This window comes from Podarcis liolepis, assembly GCF_965112155.1.
Source record: "Podarcis liolepis genome assembly, chromosome: 13".
NCBI lineage: Eukaryota > Metazoa > Chordata > Lepidosauria > Squamata > Lacertidae > Podarcis > Podarcis liolepis.
This window is the reverse complement of record NC_139573.1, coordinates 35,053,574-35,070,286: the sequence shown is the minus strand read 5'-3', so window position 1 is coordinate 35,070,286 and position 16,713 is coordinate 35,053,574. Positions and strand designations below refer to the sequence as shown.

At 42.3% G+C, this 16,713-nt stretch overlaps 1 protein-coding gene across 2 annotated transcripts in view; it reads left to right on the top strand.

The window, feature by feature from the left end:
• Positions 1 to 9,527, top strand: part of ZNF652 (zinc finger protein 652) — a 35,871-nt gene extending 26,344 nt beyond the window's left edge. For both annotated transcript variants that reach the window (XM_083469834.1, XM_083469833.1), the window contains exons 3-6: positions 1,837 to 1,984; positions 4,032 to 4,147; positions 5,128 to 5,272; positions 6,708 to 9,527. In XM_083469834.1, coding sequence (XP_083325960.1) covers positions 1,837 to 1,984; positions 4,032 to 4,147; positions 5,128 to 5,272; positions 6,708 to 7,228 — 930 coding nt within the window. In that variant the 3' untranslated portion in view covers positions 7,229 to 9,527. The remainder of the gene's footprint in view (positions 1 to 1,836; positions 1,985 to 4,031; positions 4,148 to 5,127; positions 5,273 to 6,707) is intronic.
• Positions 9,528 to 16,713: the final 7,186 nt, after the last annotated feature.

Genomic DNA, 16,713 nt, shown 5'->3' with positions numbered 1-16,713 from the left:
AAATGTTTGATGAATGAGTTGGCAGGACTTTGCGCTAGCAACTGCTAGCTCTCTTCCTTAGGGTTCCTGTACTCAGAAGCCAGCTATTCTGATTGTGTTAACATTTATCATCTGTAGCAAAGGACTAAGGGAACTAATAGGCAAACCTTCTGAAGCTCCTACTATGGGCCGCCTTTTAAGCTGTTGCCTGTTTGGGTGGTGACATACCTGCATCTGGTGGCTAAGAAGTGGAAGACTCGCAGAAGTGTCATTCCTCAGACACTGGAGCTAAGTACCATGGCTAAAGAACTGGATCTTGCTTTGGATCAGGGAAGCCTCATGTGTTCAATAGATTTGTAATTGCTGTATTCCAAGTGCTTGATATTATTGCTGGGATCCGGTTGTTTTCATTCATCCCTCCAAGAAGTCCTCTGCTATTCCAGGTTCCAGTTTTGTACCTGGGTATGATTTTGGTACACGGAAGCACAGAAGCTGCTGCTGCTTCACTTCACTAGTTCCAACTCCTCATTCTGCTACCACTGTCTCAGCTAGGACAATCCTCCTGCCATGTTCAGTTGGAACTGGAATCCAATTAACTTCTGTCTCCATATCTATCTCCCTGAATCCTACAAGTAAATCAGAGAAGAGCCACAACCTGAAGCCCACTAAGGTGGACTGTGAGTGGGCTAGCTAGTTCGAAGGATGCCAGGGGTTGAGTTAGAAATCTTCAAAGTTCTTTAAAGTATTAGGAGAAAATATTAATTATTTCTGTTTAAAATGCTGCTTTTCTTGGTATAGAAGTTCAGTTTTTAAGCTCACAGTACACATGGCCATGTGCATAACTGGGCCATTGGGGGTTGTGTTAAGGTTTGTGCCTATATGCATTCCTAGCTCATAATCATGTTGTCTAGTACTTGATGTAAATTGTGTTACAGGGTGTTTTATTTGCTGCGCTGATCCAATTTTTACTTTTCTAAGCCATTTTGGAGTTGTGTTTGGAGAAAATGGAGACATTAGTTATTAAAACAACAAAAATTATTTTGACTACTAATTGATAAGTTCAAATTTGTCTCCCTTTGCAACCAAGGGTCATTACTTCCAACTTACATTAACTTATTTAGATGTGATTAATTTGTCATAAATCCCTGGTAGAAGGAAAACATTTGGATGTTATGTTCTACTCCTTCCTTCCAGTCCCAGTTACTGTCCAAACTCTGGCGATTCCTAGAATCTGGATAAGAAAGGCAAATATGCTTCACTTTAGATTTACTCTGTTTGCATAATATGGGGCTTTCTAGACTTCACAAGTTCCAATCACTGTGTTTAAATGAAATCCTGCTGGCATCTATCTGAGTTAGAATATCACTGTCTCTAAACCAGCTAAAATAAATTTAAAAATTGTCCAGTAGAGACCAACTAAGTTTGTTCTGGGTATAAGCTTTCGTGTGCATGCATACTTCTAGACCAGCTAGTACAAGTTATATTTTAGCCTCTGAATAGGGTTTGTAATAGTGTAATCCTAATCTTTCTTTCCCATCCACACAATTCTTGGATTGGTTTTACTCCCATCACAGCCACCAGGTTTTTAATCTCGATGTATCTGCTGTTCGGAAGCAGCAGGTGGCGATATAAGTCCAAGAATAACCCACTCATTCTTTAATCGGACTTTTAGCTTTTGAGCTCTGCCGGCGCAGCAGAATTACAGTGAAGTGGGTGGCATTTCAGCAGTTGCCACAAAATAATGTATCTAGGGTTGTGGTTTCCTTCCGTATTTCACTGCATTTCGGTTACAGCTGGCTTGTCCCATCTGAAATGAGCTCTGTGTGAATTGCACTTCTTTGTCCCGTCCATCCTCAGTGTGTTTCCTGTAATAAATCGTTCAAGAAGCTATGGTCCCTCCATGAGCATATCAAGATTGTCCATGGGTATGCAGAGAAAAAGTTCTCCTGTGAGATATGCGAGAAGAAGTTCTACACAATGGCTCACGTGCGAAAGCACATGGTTGGTGAGTTTTTGCTGCCCATATTGTGGTTCCTTATCTCTCTGCTGCTTGTTTCCGAGAACGTTCAAAGTACTTTCCTTATACTGTTGCCAGTGCCTCCTGGGTTATAAATAGACAAATGATCTGTCTATGTCTCCTCTCCAGTACTGTAACCTTATTCTCATCAGCCATTGCCATCTCTATTTGCAGCTGAGGCCAAAATGTGGAGGGAAATACCCTTGTCAACAAAATGTTCACATGGGAAAAAACATTGCAGAGTTTGAAGGAACCCTGAGGGTCATCTAGTCCAACCCCCTGCAATGCAGGAATATGCAGCTGTCCCTTACAGGGATTGAACTAGCAAGCTTGGCATTGCTAGCACCATGCTGTAACCAGCTGAGCTATTGGTGAGATCAGTGCTGTTACCTGCACCAGCAAAACTACCTTTGCTCTGAAATTCAAATTCTGTTCTTCTGATTTGCAAAATTTATATACCATTCGATGGTGAAAACAACAGAGCTGTCAACAGAACAAAAATCAAACATTCAGATTCTCAATTAAAAGAAATAAAAACAATTTCAAACATAATTACTAAAATAATAACAAAGAGATACAACTCAACTTCTACATGGTCTGCATCGGTTTTGCCTAAACAAAAATGTTTTAAGAAGGGAGTTCTGAAGTGTGGGTCCTGTGGTTAAAGTTAACGCCTTGAACTTGGCCCGGTAGATCTCTGAGCAGAGGTGTTCCATGCAGACAGGGCCTGTCAGCAACCAGGCTGCAGCATTCTGCACTAACTGCAGCTTCTGCATGAAACACAAGGGAAGTCCCAACGAGAGTGCATTGCGGTAATCCAGCCTTGAAGTCACCAGTGCCTGAACTGTGGCCAGGCTCTCCCAGTCCAGGCACGGCTGTCCCAGTTGCAAATCAAATCCATGCGCAAGAATGCAAACACATCTGCACGTGGGCCTCGCAACAACCCTATAAGGTAGGAGAGAGGGAGAGAGACTAGCTCTCTCAGTGAGTTTCATACCCTCAGGGGGGAATCTGAACTCAAGTCTTATCAGGTCTGAAGTCTGACACTATTTCCTTCCTACCAGGTTCTTACTTAGTAAACATTTTCTTCGACAAAGCTGAGTTACAGCAGAATCTGCCCAAGACACAAAGGTTACAACAGCATCCTGCTCAGAACTCTGGCTCAGTAATGAATAACTTGTTTAACCAGCAACCTAGAAGATCATACCAGATCTTATATTCCAACTTGACATTTCTAAAGCCAGGCTACCTTATTATTCAGTTGTTTTGTTAAATCTGCTCAGTGCAGGAGCACCAAGTGCTGACTTTGATGTGTGTTATTTTACCCAATAATATACCTGGGAAGTTTAAGATTACTAGTGTGATGTTGAGCAGGGTAGGCATGATAGTAAAAGGCTGCTTTCTTCCTTGATATTGTCTTATGTATGTAGTTTTTTTACTTTTATCCCTGGGGTCTTATAAAGATTTTCAGCAGAAGAAAGTTTTTCTCATGGTCTGATTATTAGCCTTTTTCTCAATTAGTAATGGCTCTATGGACATATCTGATGTGTTCTTTGAGTCCCTCCTCCTCTGGGGCTGTTGTGCGCAGCAATGGGCTTTTTATGGTTCAAATTTCACATGCCATTTTAAATTGCTGGTTCTTATTGTGACTAGAGATGGGAAGGCCTGGGAAAAACCCAGAAAAATGGGGGGGGCTGATTTTTTTTCCGGGGGAGAAACGGATTTGGAAAATCTAATTATGATATTGTTTTATTTCGTTTATATTGTAATTATTTTCTTATAAACCATCCTGGAAGCATTCTGGCTGAAGGGCATTATAGAAATAAAATAAACATCAGTTATGGATATTAGTATGTTGGTTTGAAGAGTCCTTTGTCAGTATATGAGATTTGACTCAGTGGCTTTTTGACCCTTTCCAACCTCTTTTTTTTTTTGCCCATCACAGCAGAGTGGAATTCTGGATCGAACTAAGCATTGTTTTCACCACTTACTGATTCTCCTCTCTAAATACTTGTTCCCAAATTTGTCTTTTCAGCACACACTAAGGACATGCCATTTACATGTGAAACCTGTGGAAAATCCTTCAAACGCAGTATGTCACTCAAAGTTCATTCCCTGCAGCATTCGGGAGAGAAGCCTTTCCGGTGTGAGGTATGCACTCTTGCTAATTCAGGGTGCAGTTAGAGTTGGGAATTACTTTGACTTTGAAAAACGTGCACAATGGAGAACAAACATCTAGACCGGATATTGCCGACTGTTTGTTGCTTGTCTGCTGCCCGACTGTGAGATTAATTGTGCCATATCATCACAGTGTGAAGTAGCAGGGACACTGTAAAATGCACTTCACTTATATGGTAAGGCACTACAGCTGACTGGCTGACCATGCTCTTGCCATCATACAGCAAATTCTGACTATTTTATCTTAGCGTAGGCAGCAGAAGAATAAAACTGAGTATAAGTGTAGATTTAGAGATGCGGAAAATGGGATTGTCAAAGGTGAAAGCGAGAAAGAAATAGTCTTATAGAAAAGCAAATTGAAGCTTTTGCCTTCCCCCCAAAATGTTATCTGCAAAAATTGGGTAGGGGAAGAAGAAGTTCCATTGTGCAGGCAGATGTTCTTGCGTGAATGGAATGACTTTGTTGGACACAATCCAGTATGTGCATCAGTATTGCGGCTTACTTTGATTCTTACCTTTCGAAAGCTTGATTCTTGGGTGTTTCGACTTGGGAATGAAATAGAACAAAGTTCTCCCTTTTCATTTCCTGCTCTCTACATATACCACTACAAATTTTCCACCTTGCCCTTAAGTCCATAAATATGAAAGAATATTTTTGTTTCCTTTCTCCCAACACAATAAACTGATCAAGTCTTTACAGTGTAATTTTTTGAAATTTTTTGAAATAGTATGCAAACTATCCTGGGAACTTATTAGCCCAACAGGCTTTTATTGCAATTATTTTTATGATAGCCTTAGCAGCCTTGAAACTGTGTGTGGTAAGGCAGAATGAAAGCTAAATCAGAATGAGAGCCTTTTTGGTCTCTTCACAATGGGATACATTGCTGCTGTATTATAGCTTATTTTACCCTGATTTTTGCAAATGAAAGACTTGTACCCTCTTGTTTCTTTTAGAACTGTGATGAAAGGTTTCAGTACAAGTACCAGCTCCGTTCCCACATGAGCATCCACATTGGACACAAGCAGTTTATGTGTCAGTGGTGTGGGAAAGACTTCAACATGAAGCAGTACTTCGATGAGCACATGAAAACCCACACTGGTAAAGATGTACTTTTTTTATTCTATAATGTGAAAGTACACTGGACAGGGTTTCCCAAACTTGGGTTTCCAGCTGTTTTAGGACTACAGTTCCCATCATCTTGTGACGACTGGTCCTTCTAGCTAGGGATGATGGGAGTTGTAGTCCAAAAACAGCTGGAGACCCAAGTTTGGGAAACTCTGCACTAGACCAGAAAAGGTCATACGCAGTCCACAATAAAGAGATTCATCAGCATGTACCCCTCGGTTTTATTCATAACAATAATACAGAACATGAAAAGAAAAAGATAGGTTCTTGCCCAGTCTAAAAATTTTGAAGTACAGTGGAGGAAAGTCAAGGGTAAACAACAACCAAACATAAGGAAACAGAATTGCACGTGGGGAAATGCAAATGGTTAAGATCCAGGTTTCCCAGAAAATACAGGTTTAGAGGAGAGTTTTTGTGCTCTGAGAGAAGTTATGGCCTTAAAGAGCAGCATCCAGTATGGAAAGTTATGGGAGCTGGAGAGCTTTAAGCATGTGTTTGTGCTGGAAACAGAAGGGGATGGGAAAAGAACATAGGGATTTGGAACAATGTGTTGCATCGTCTGAATGATAGAGGTGAATGAGTTGTTAGCTAAACAGGAAAGAACTGAGGTTAGTAAATGGGAGGCCGAAGTGAAAGTTGCAGTGACACATGGGCCCTGTCCGCTTTCAGGGGGAAAGACGGGTTCTGGAACCTTGGAGGGCTGCTGCTATCCAGAGTGTACTGACAACCAGATGGTCTGCCTACTTATAAAGCAGGTTACATTGAGTGCAGAAAGCAGGAGCCAGTTGTGGTAGGTTGAGAGAAGAGGTGGATAAGACAGCAAGAATAGAGTCCGTATTCCGGGAATTTGGAGGAAAGATCTAAAAGAAAAAATGTGACCATAGATAGAAGGGTGGAATAGGTCAAGAGAGGACTTTTTGTCTTGCTGATTCATTTGAACACAATACAGAAGGAGCTGGAGAATAGGCTGATTATATTCTGCTGAAAAGGAAGAATAATTGGGGAGATGGCAAACTGAAATTGGAAGGGATAGGACCCTGGGGCACATGGTCGTCTCTGCAAGCAAGACTGTGGTGGAGAAGGTTTAGGGCTGTGTTGAAGGATGAGGGGTGGAAAGAGTGTTTGGATAGCTCCCATTTTATATTGAGAGTCAAGGAACTGGAGAAGTGCAGCCTTTGGGCATGAAAAGCAGAGAAGCATCAAGGATTTAAACCAAGTTGGCATCATAAGCATTGCTTAGCTAAGATCATTTTTGTGTGATTTAAAGTCTTGAGTCCTTTAACATAGCACCTAATATATTCCTCAGCCTTTGACAAGTTTTTGATTGTAGATCTGTTTTTTCCTACGGTTAATGAATATCTGATTGAGGTAGGTGGAGAATGAATTTCCACCTTCAATTTTCCAACAGGAGAGAAGCCTTTTATCTGTGAAATCTGTGGCAAAAGCTTCACCAGCCGCCCCAACATGAAGAGACACCGCAGAACTCACACAGGGGAGAAGCCATATCCATGTGACGTGTGCGGCCAGCGGTTCCGCTTTTCCAACATGCTCAAGGCACACAAGGAGAAGTGCTTCCGTGTTACCAGTCCTGTTAACGTGCCACCAGCTGCCCAGATCACACTAGCCACAAGCTCTCCTGCCACCACTGTACCTTCCATTGCGAACACACAGAACGTCCCTGCTCCTACTCCACCAATCAATATGAACCCAGTGAGCACGCTTCCACCCCGCCCCATTGCCCATCCATATTCTCACCTGCACCTCCACCCCCACCATCCACATCACCTCCCTGTCCCTGTGCCCCCCGTCCCTCATTTACCCCCACCTCCTGCTCTGTTTAAGAGTGAGCCTTTAAATCATAGGGGCCAAGGCGAAGACAGTTTTCTACGACACCTAGCGGAGAAAAACAGTTCAGTACAGCACCACTAACTGCTTTTGTCTTCTGCCTGCCGTTCAGTTGGTCTTGAGAACCTGGAAGTGCTCCCTTCTCAAGAAATCTCGCGGTGGCTTCTGCCGCCCCAAGGGAAAGAACTTCACATGCATCTTGACTGTTCTGCAAAGTGGTCATCAAGCCCAGGGGAACCGATAGGACAGAAGCCCAACTCGGCTTGCACGTTTTACTGTTGACTTTTTTAGATTTCAAAATGACTGAGACTTGTGAAATTTTTTATAATTTCATATCAGCTGATGAGGTATGCTTGCTTTTATATCCCGGACTTTCTCCTCAAAGAGGGGATGAGCCTGGTTTCCTTTGTACTAATCAGAGACTGTGAGACTAAATCCCAGAGCATTAATTATCACTGTGTATTTGTTAATTTCTTTTCAGCTTTTTTTTTTTGTGTGTGTGTGCGTGTGTGGTTGTGTGTGTGTGTGGTTGTGCGCGCGCGTGTGTGTGTGTGCTGGTTATGGAGTGAGCCAGCCACATGATCGCAGAATATCAAGCATTATAGGAAAAAGACGGTAAACAAAACTTAATCCCATTTGAGTAGTTCTCCTAACACACTCTTTATTTTAATACGGAAGAATTATTTTAGAGTTTTTGTATAGACCTATTTAGTAGCCTGTTTCTAAAATGAAATGTATTTCAAATAAGCGGTGTAATTTTTTTCAGTGTAGCTGGACCTATGTTGTTACAATAGATAATTTTTTATAATCATTCAAATGTGATTCTTTAAGAAAAAAAAGATGCAAATAGCTTATAATAGGGAAAAAAATATTCTTACATCTGTACTACTCTTTAAAAGGTGCTTTGAAAGGGAGAGGAAGGAACCCAATAAGTCTCTGGTAAGGCTGCCTCAGAAGTGGAGATGATTTCAGAACTTTATATAACTTATTTGTAGGGTGTTGTTTTTTTTCTAAACGTGACGGTTACCTTCTTTCAATGTCACTCAAGGGTTGCTAGACAAGAACATTAAACTACTGTATTCCCACAAACATTTTTCACTTGCCTCTGCTGGACTGAAGTGTGGAACGTTTCAGAAAGGATAGACTCTCTCATTGGGGGGGAAATTGGGGGTATGAAGATGCAAGGAAGAACTCAACCAGAAGTGACACATTTGGAATTTGTATGCTGTTGTTTCTTTAGCATACATTAGGACCTAGTTCATTTTACAGATATGTGTTTAAGCTATGACTTAATCTGGGAATCATACTTGATGCTGCTTTTGCTTCCCCCCTCCTCAAAAGATTAAAGAGTTCATTAGGATACAAGTGGGAAACCACAAATAAGGTGCTGTTTGGTTTGGTTTGTAAAAACAACAACCTTGAATTAGCAGGAACGCAGTTGTTATGTTGCCTGAAATGTTTACCCACAGAGTATGTGCACGCAGTGAAGCAGTGTCTGGTATAGAAAAGAGGTGCATATTATATAGGATAGCTTCTTTCAGATTTGACCAGGTTTCACAGGTATGTGGCAAAGAAATGTCTGAATGTTAAGCAAGTTGCTAGTTGTGTTTTCTCAAAGTCTCCAGTGGCACTGAATTGTGGCAAACTAGTTTGAATGCAGAGAGTCATGGTTCTTATTCAGATGTAGTTTACGGAATTTGAAATACAGCACCGTTTTAAGCAGCTGAAATAGCTGTTGGCTCCTTGAGGAGAAGGCACAGTGATACACTCATGATTAAAAGAGGTCAAATTTCCTTAAGCTTCATTTCATGCCCCCCCCAAAGACCATCATGCTGATCCCTAGCATGCCATTCTCTTTTTTAAAATGGCTTTTAAATTTTAGGTGAGGGATTACATCTGATCAAAAAGAAAGCCCTCTCTATTGCACCTCAAGGTTGCTAATTGTGTTTTTACCATCTCTATTAACTTTGATTTTTGCATTAAAAAATAGTCTTAGGCCTTTTGCATACCTATTCATATTTGAATAAAAACCTCTAAATCTCCTCCTTTTTTCTGGAAAAATAAGTATTTTTTAAAAAAATGTGATAACATCTGTTTCTTCTCTTTTGTAGGTAGTAAAGCTAGCTATAAAAGTGAATAATTGATACATAACAGTTTGTCATCTTCAACTACCCTGAATGGTTTTATACATTCCATGTCATGTTTGCAAACCTACAGTTCTGTGTAGATATGCCACAGGTCAACAAACTGGCTTGTTAAATCTACTTTTATAGGAAGAAAGAAAGAAAAAAACCATTGTGGTTAAATCAGTTGTAATCCACTTTTGCAAAAAAATGGTTTTCTCAATAAATTTACAGTATTTGGCTGCTATTTATGAATCCTACTACTTGAGACGGGTGTGTTATTTTCCAGCCGCTGTGTTGCAGTAGCCAAGCCAAGTTCCTGCTTGTGGAGAGGTTCTAAGTGTGTTCGGAAGAACACATGAAGAGCCTCCATCAACACAAAAAGGTCAGGGGGTGGAATTGAAAGGCATGAGGATATTGCGGACAACTGACAAATGCAGCCCCTTGCCCATTTATTTCTCCTTGTGTCCTTTGGAAGCCTGAATTAGAACTAAAACTGTTCATGGATATACTAAGGTAAAGGTAAAGGGACCCCTGACCATTAGGTCCAGTCGTGACTGACTCTGGGGTTGCGGCGCTCATCTCGCTTTATTGTCAGGGAAGCCGGTATACAGCTTCCGGGTCATGTGGCCAGCATGACTAAGCCACTTCTGGCGAACCAGAGCAGCACACGGAAACGCCATTTACCTTCCTGCCAGAGTGGTACCTATTTATCTACTTGCACTTTGACGTGCTTTCGAACTGCTAGGTTGGCAGGAGCAGGTACCGAGCTACGGGAGCTCGCCCCGTCGCGGGGATTCGAACCGCCAACCTTCTGATCGGCAAGCCCTAGGCTCTGTGGTTTAACCCACAGCGCCACCCGCGTACTCATGGATATACTACTAATTTCAACATTTTTGTCCTAAAAGCGAATGGTTTCAGAACATGCAGCTCTGTGGGAGGGGGTCTAACTTGTTCTCAGTATTGGGGATATTGATGTGTCCGTGCTGATCTCTTCCTGAACCTGGGAAAAGTGGGACAGGCACTGGTTACATGGATTTTGTGTACGTCCCTCAGGCCATAAGACTTTGCATATTGCACCTTCTCGTTTCCTAGTAGTGGCATTTACACTTGGATTTTAGTACTTAAGCTTGGGAAACCTTGGAGTCCATTTCCTTCAAAGATACCCAAGATGCTGCAGAAAGCATGATTGCCCTGACCCTTGCAAATCAGAATGTTGTAAGAATCCAGTTTGTTGCATCTCATTCCAAATATTTTCAGGTGGCAATGCAACCCAACTTTGCTTAAACGGAATATTTAATTTCTTCTTCGTGCTCCTAACTAGTGCAGTACTGGCTCTGATGTCAGAAAGGACCGTCTATCCCTTTGAGTTACGAGTAGCTTCAAACTTTAAAAGAGGCACTAAACAATTTGCCACCACAGTATGTCTGCATAATTAAGACTGATCTTTGCATCAATGTATTCTTCCAAGCTGAACTTATTACAGAATCAGTGATTCTGACATATTGAAAGTTAGGAAGCATCCATGGCTAAGGTGAGGGGACTGAAATGGCAGATTGCCATTTTCAAACGTCTGCCAGTTTTGCTGGCTGGTTTGAGAGCAAGGAGGGATTTTACCTTTGTCCTCTTTATTTATTTTTGCCCAGGCAATTCTCTGTTCTATTTTTTAAAAATCCACCCATTGAAACCAAGAGGGAAGGGAGGAATTAGCTCTGCCAGCTTCAAATTCGTCCTGGAGCTTCTCGGAGGAATCAAAGACTTTGGATCCAGCAGATCCAGAACCACTTCCAACTCGCCCCTCGAATGCCCCATTTCAGAGACTCTCACTGATGAAACCACCAGCAGCCTAGATCTATGACCATAGAGATTTTTGCAAATGTGGGAGGGATTTTTGCAGATGTGGGAGGGGCCTCTGTAGCAGACTCCTGGCAGCAAATCACCTGTGCCCCATCATAACGTCTTCTCATCTGGGTTTTAGGATCACTGTTCCTTCTGAAATTCCCAGAACTGATTAAAACTCAATACAGCGGTACCTCGGGTTACATACGCTTCAGCTTACAGACTCCGCTAACCCAGAAATATTACCTCGGGTTAAGAACTTTGTTTCAGGATGAGAACAGAAATCATGCTCTGGTGAGGGGGCAGCAGCAGGAGGCCTCATTAGCTAAAGTGGTGCTTCAGGTTAAGAACAGTTTCAGGTTAAGAATGGACCTACAGAACGAATTAAGTACTTAACCCGAGGTACCACTGTACATTTTCCCCCAGCACAAGTGCTTGAGCAGTGGGTATGGCAAACTACTTGGGATTTGTTTTGCCAAGGTTGCTGAACAGCAGGGTGCAGTTCCTTGCCACCAAAATTACTCCATGTAGACTTAAGAACTAGCTCATCTTGGTTTTACTGAATTGAAAGTTGAGTTACTTTCCTCATTTAAAAATCACTGGGCTCCAATTCTTGAGAGTACTAGAGTGGAGCAAACAAGTAAAAAAAAGCCTACAGAAAGTGGATGTTTTGAAAGACTAGTTGGATATTACTAATGCCATCACACACAGAAGGAGAGAGTCTATAATATTGATTTGGCATCTGTATCTCTGTTTCAATTGCAAAGGCTTTTTGAATAAGCTTCTGAGTTTTAAGTCTATTCCTGCAGTTTGGCTTTCAGGATTACAGCAGGTGGCACCGTAGTAAGACTGGATAATAGATGGAACGCACAAGTTGACAATAGCATATTATACTTCTGTCAGCATGTTGCAGTAAAAATAAGTTGCACGTTGCGAACCAGAAATACGCCACCCTCAATTTATTTATTGCATTATGTGCAGACATGGATGCAGTTTGGAATAAATGCTGGAGCTATCGTGCATTAGCTGGCACATTAGCTTGCACTCAAAGCAAACTTGCAAAATTAGTAGCTTGTGGAAGTTGCTGCTTATAGAAGAGACTCCATGTTCCCTTTTCTAACAAGCAACCTCTTTGGCAGGTCCGCTGTGGACTGTGAATAAAAACACTGTTTGTCCATTCCTGTCGCCCATATTTATATACTTACATATTTTTTTAAAAAATTAAATCTTAGACACTGAGAACAGAAAACCTTCCTTGTGGCATTGTTGCAAAATGACTTTTCTGTTGTGCTCTGTAGCATGTCTTATTAACAACCTTATCTCCCATCTGTACTCACCTTTCAACAGGGAAAGAAATTTTATATACAGAAACTGTTCTTGAGGAAAAGGGACACCCTCGAGGTAATGAGTAGTTTGGGAATTGGCAGCTAGGGCAACATCTTAAAATCTCCATGATTAAATACTTCTACAGTCATCTCCCTAAAACATACTTTTAAATATAATTCAATGTTAATGGCATTTGTATTAAACTGTCAGAGCAGCAGGCTGTTGGCATTTCTTTGCTTAAGGTTTTGCTTTTCATTTTAATTGGTTTTCTGATGATTGGGGCATAATTTTGCTTTGCTATACTGGTGCTCAATGCTGCTAAATACCAAGCTACCAGTCTGCCAACCAACTGCATTAAAAAGAGAACTGCCTTCGGGTTGCTCTGAAGGGAACTGATGGTGTGGAGCGACCTGCTTTTGGGATCAGGGCTGCACTGCTTGAACATGGTTGCCCATTTTTGTTCTTGTGTTTGAGTTGATTCTCCTTAACCTAACATCACGGTTGATTTGTGTTAAGCTTTGCTCTGGTCCTACCATTGGGCGTGTGGGACATGTGTGTTGGGTGCCCACCAATTCCCAGAGCACTTGTGGAGGCAGTGCATGCCCTTCAGGCAACCAAATGTACTGTGTCCATGTGGAGTGGTCCTCTACACAACATCGCAGGTGCTGCCAAATCCTTAACCAAAATGAGCAACATTCTGTGCCCTCTTAAGTCAAGACTGCATCGCTTCTGCACAGCATCTGTTTCCACTAATTTCTATGCAAATTAAAATGCTAAATTGCATTGTTTATCAGTAGTAACTGAGGGTGCATAATTATAACGCAACAGTAGAAGGAAAATGAGGAAACTCTGTGTATCCCCTGGGCGTATGTGAGCTTGAAACGAACATGGAATTTTGGATAATGTTGTCCTAGGACAAAGGGTGTGTCGCTTCTGTGTTGCATAATTCCTACTGACCGCCCACTTATTCCAAGGTTCCTCTTAACGTTTTCTCCCACTCTGCCTCCTTCCCTGCCCTTCTAACGCCAGTGTTCTTGCAAAAATACAGTATTGCAAATGCTACAGAAGCCCATGCGTGGGGCTGGAAGTATTTATGCAAAATTACATGAATCATACTCATTTGTTATAATGTGAGAAGCCTCTAGCACAATTCACAATTGGGATGTGGGTGTTCTTTAAGCAGCAGCTAGGACACTTCTTACAGAACCTGTCCAGATAATTGCTGAGAATCTAGCTGCATAAAGAGGTTGCAGATATGTGCAATTTTTAATCCTTCGGTCAGTTTGAAAAGCTGCAAGCCTGTTTTCTCCAGCAGACTTGAAGGGATGGCAGTGGTGATGTCAGGACCTATCATTGTTGTGTCTGTGTCATAACTGAAGCAAAGTTCCTTTCCATTTAAAACAGATGGTCCAACATTTCTTGATGGTTATTGAATTGCTGCTGACACAACTGTTGCAAGTTGATGTAACATTTCCTGTGTTATGCTTGGAGCAGCTGACTTTCTGTACAAAGGCTCTTTTTTTGTTTTCTTGTGAAACTTTACAGGAGCAAGCTGGGCTGAAGCAAGCCAGTCTGCTATCTGAATATCCGACTGCAAGGAAACGCAAGGTTGGAGCTGTAGCAACCACTTGAGAAAGAGATAAGCTCGCTATTTATTGTGTTGTTCCTTTCAACTACTGTCCTTTCACTAGTTTTATGCAAATTAAAACGCTAAATTGCATTACACTCTGCCCTCTTCCCTTGTTGTCCAAAGTGCGGTCAGTTTTGAGAGATAAAAATATATAATTGCAGCTCTTAAATTCCTGTATTTATTTATTTTTAAGATAGCATTGCATGGCACGTCTGGGTATAGTTCCTTGGTACCGTAAATGTTTATTGGGGAGGAGTGCATCAGTAGGAATTGTTTTATGATTGGCTTTGTGTAATTGCGGACACAAATAACCTTGTTGATCTCTGTGGAATGAAATAGGATGAGTAGCTGAGGGATGGGGCACTCTATCTTCTTTCTGCCTTTGCACGCTGCCCTGTAGCACGCTGGAGTATGGATTGTTGTTTGCAGGGGGTTGTCTCAGAAATATATCCCAAGTCACAGCTGGACACTCTTATCCAGGGGTAGGCAACCTAAGGTCCAGGGGACAGATGCAGCCCAATCGCCTTTTAAATCCAACCGACGGATGGTCCAGGAATCAGCGTGTTTGTACATGAGTAGAATGTGTCCTTTTATTTAAAATGCATCTCTGGGTTATTTGTGGGGCATAGGAATTTGTTCATTATTATTTTTCAAAATAGGGACGCGGGTGGCGCTGTGGGTAAAACCTCAGTGCCTAGGACTTGCCGATTGCATGGTCGGCGGTTCGAATCCCCGCGGCGGGGTGAGCTCCCGTCGTTCGGTCCCAGCTCCTGCCCACCTAGCAGTTCGAAAGCACCCTTAAGTGCAAGTAGATAAATATGTACCGCTTTACAGTGGGAAGGTAAACGGTGTTTCCGTGTGCGGTGCTGGTGCTGGTGCTGGCTCGCCAGTGCAGCTTCGTCACGCTAGCCACGTGACCCGGAAGTGTCTTTGGACGGTGCCGGCTCCCGGCCTCTTGAGCGAGATGAGCGCACAACCCTAGAGTCGGTCACGACTGGCCCGTACGGGCAGGGGTACCTTTACCTTTACCTATTTTTCAAAATATAGTCCAGCCCACCACATGGTCTGAGGGACGGTGGACTGGCCCCCTGCTGAAAAAGGTTGCTGACCCCTGCTCTTATCTTTAGGCATTTAACCTGCATCGTCTTGCTCTGATCAAATGCAGCTTGAGAAAAGGGATAAATCAATTGTGTCTGAAACTTCAGTGTATGATATTCACCAGAGTGATTGGTGAGGGAAACTGCACTTATCAATGCACCCATACCGTCATGAATGGATACAAACCCATCACTGTACATAAGCCCTCAAAAAGTTATGAAGTGTTATAAGTAGCTAACACTATGCATTTCTGCGCTACTAGCAGAAGAAGATCATAGAATCATAGAACTGTAGAGTTGGAAGGGACCCTGAGGGTCATCTAGTCCAACCCCCTGCAAGGCAGGAACATGCAGCTGTCCCATACAGGAATCGAACCTGCAACCTTGGTGTTATCAGCACCACGGTCTAACCAACTGAGGTATCCAAGGCCCATAAGGCCCACCCCCTACTTACTGAGCAAGACTGTAATGCAGGTTGCTAGGTGATGGACAGACTAGTAAAAAATAGGGAGGGAGATTCTGGCAGAGAAGGGACAGAATGTCCCGTCTCTCCACCAGAGCCTGGCTTTTGTGCTGGTGGCAGAAGAAGGGACAGAGGGCCAATCCCTCTCACACCAGCCTGCTTGCCTGAATGGAATGCTTGGTCCCAAGTTGTGAAACAAAAATTTATGTTTTAATAATGATGATGATATATTATAATCCACCTTGTGAGGAAATCCTTCACAAAGCGCTTACAGTATTTTAAATTACAGGTTCATTTTTAAAGTACATAGTGAGCAATAATAACACTAAAACTACCAGCATGAAACAGTAACCTAGCCCACACCCCAGTTAACTGCCTTCATCCATGCACCCCATCAAAAACTTACGGAAGCATTTTAAAGCCACCTTTAAATGCAGGAGGTGGGACCTGCTTAATGTCTAACTTTTAATATGGAGTTGTGGAGCCACAACCAAGAAGGCCCAGTTATGCATTCTCATCTGTGTCTCCAAAAATTTTTACACATCACTTGGGAAGACAGGTGAACTAATTCCCCCACTGGAAAGACGTGTGGATCCAGAATTGGCCTCCACAGTCACTTACAGACTCAACTGTTAAGACTGTGTTTATGGAAGACAATCTTACTCGGCTACGAGTGATCGCCAAAGAAGAAGAATTATATCTCTAAACACTTGTGTGTTTGGCACTGGACCCTGAATGTTGTGTTGCTTTTGTGACTCCCTTGGTCAGGGCAACTGCAGTTAACAGTTTGCAAACATGGCCAAAAGGTTTCCTATTCCCCTCCCCCCAAAAAAATCACCCTAGGTAATTTAAGTGAAAAAGAAAAACAATTACACAGAACTTGTGAGAACACGGGGATGAAAACTCTTTGATTGAGTCTGAAAAATGGTAGGGGGTCAAGTTTGTCACAGTTGCGTGAGTGATCAGTTTAATAATGAGTTGCATTTCCTACTGGCCTGCCCTGGTATGGGTATAATTGGTGCCATTATGCCAGTGTGGAGACTTCTTAAATATAGGGAGACCTCAGGCATTCTTTGGTAGTTGGTAGAGAC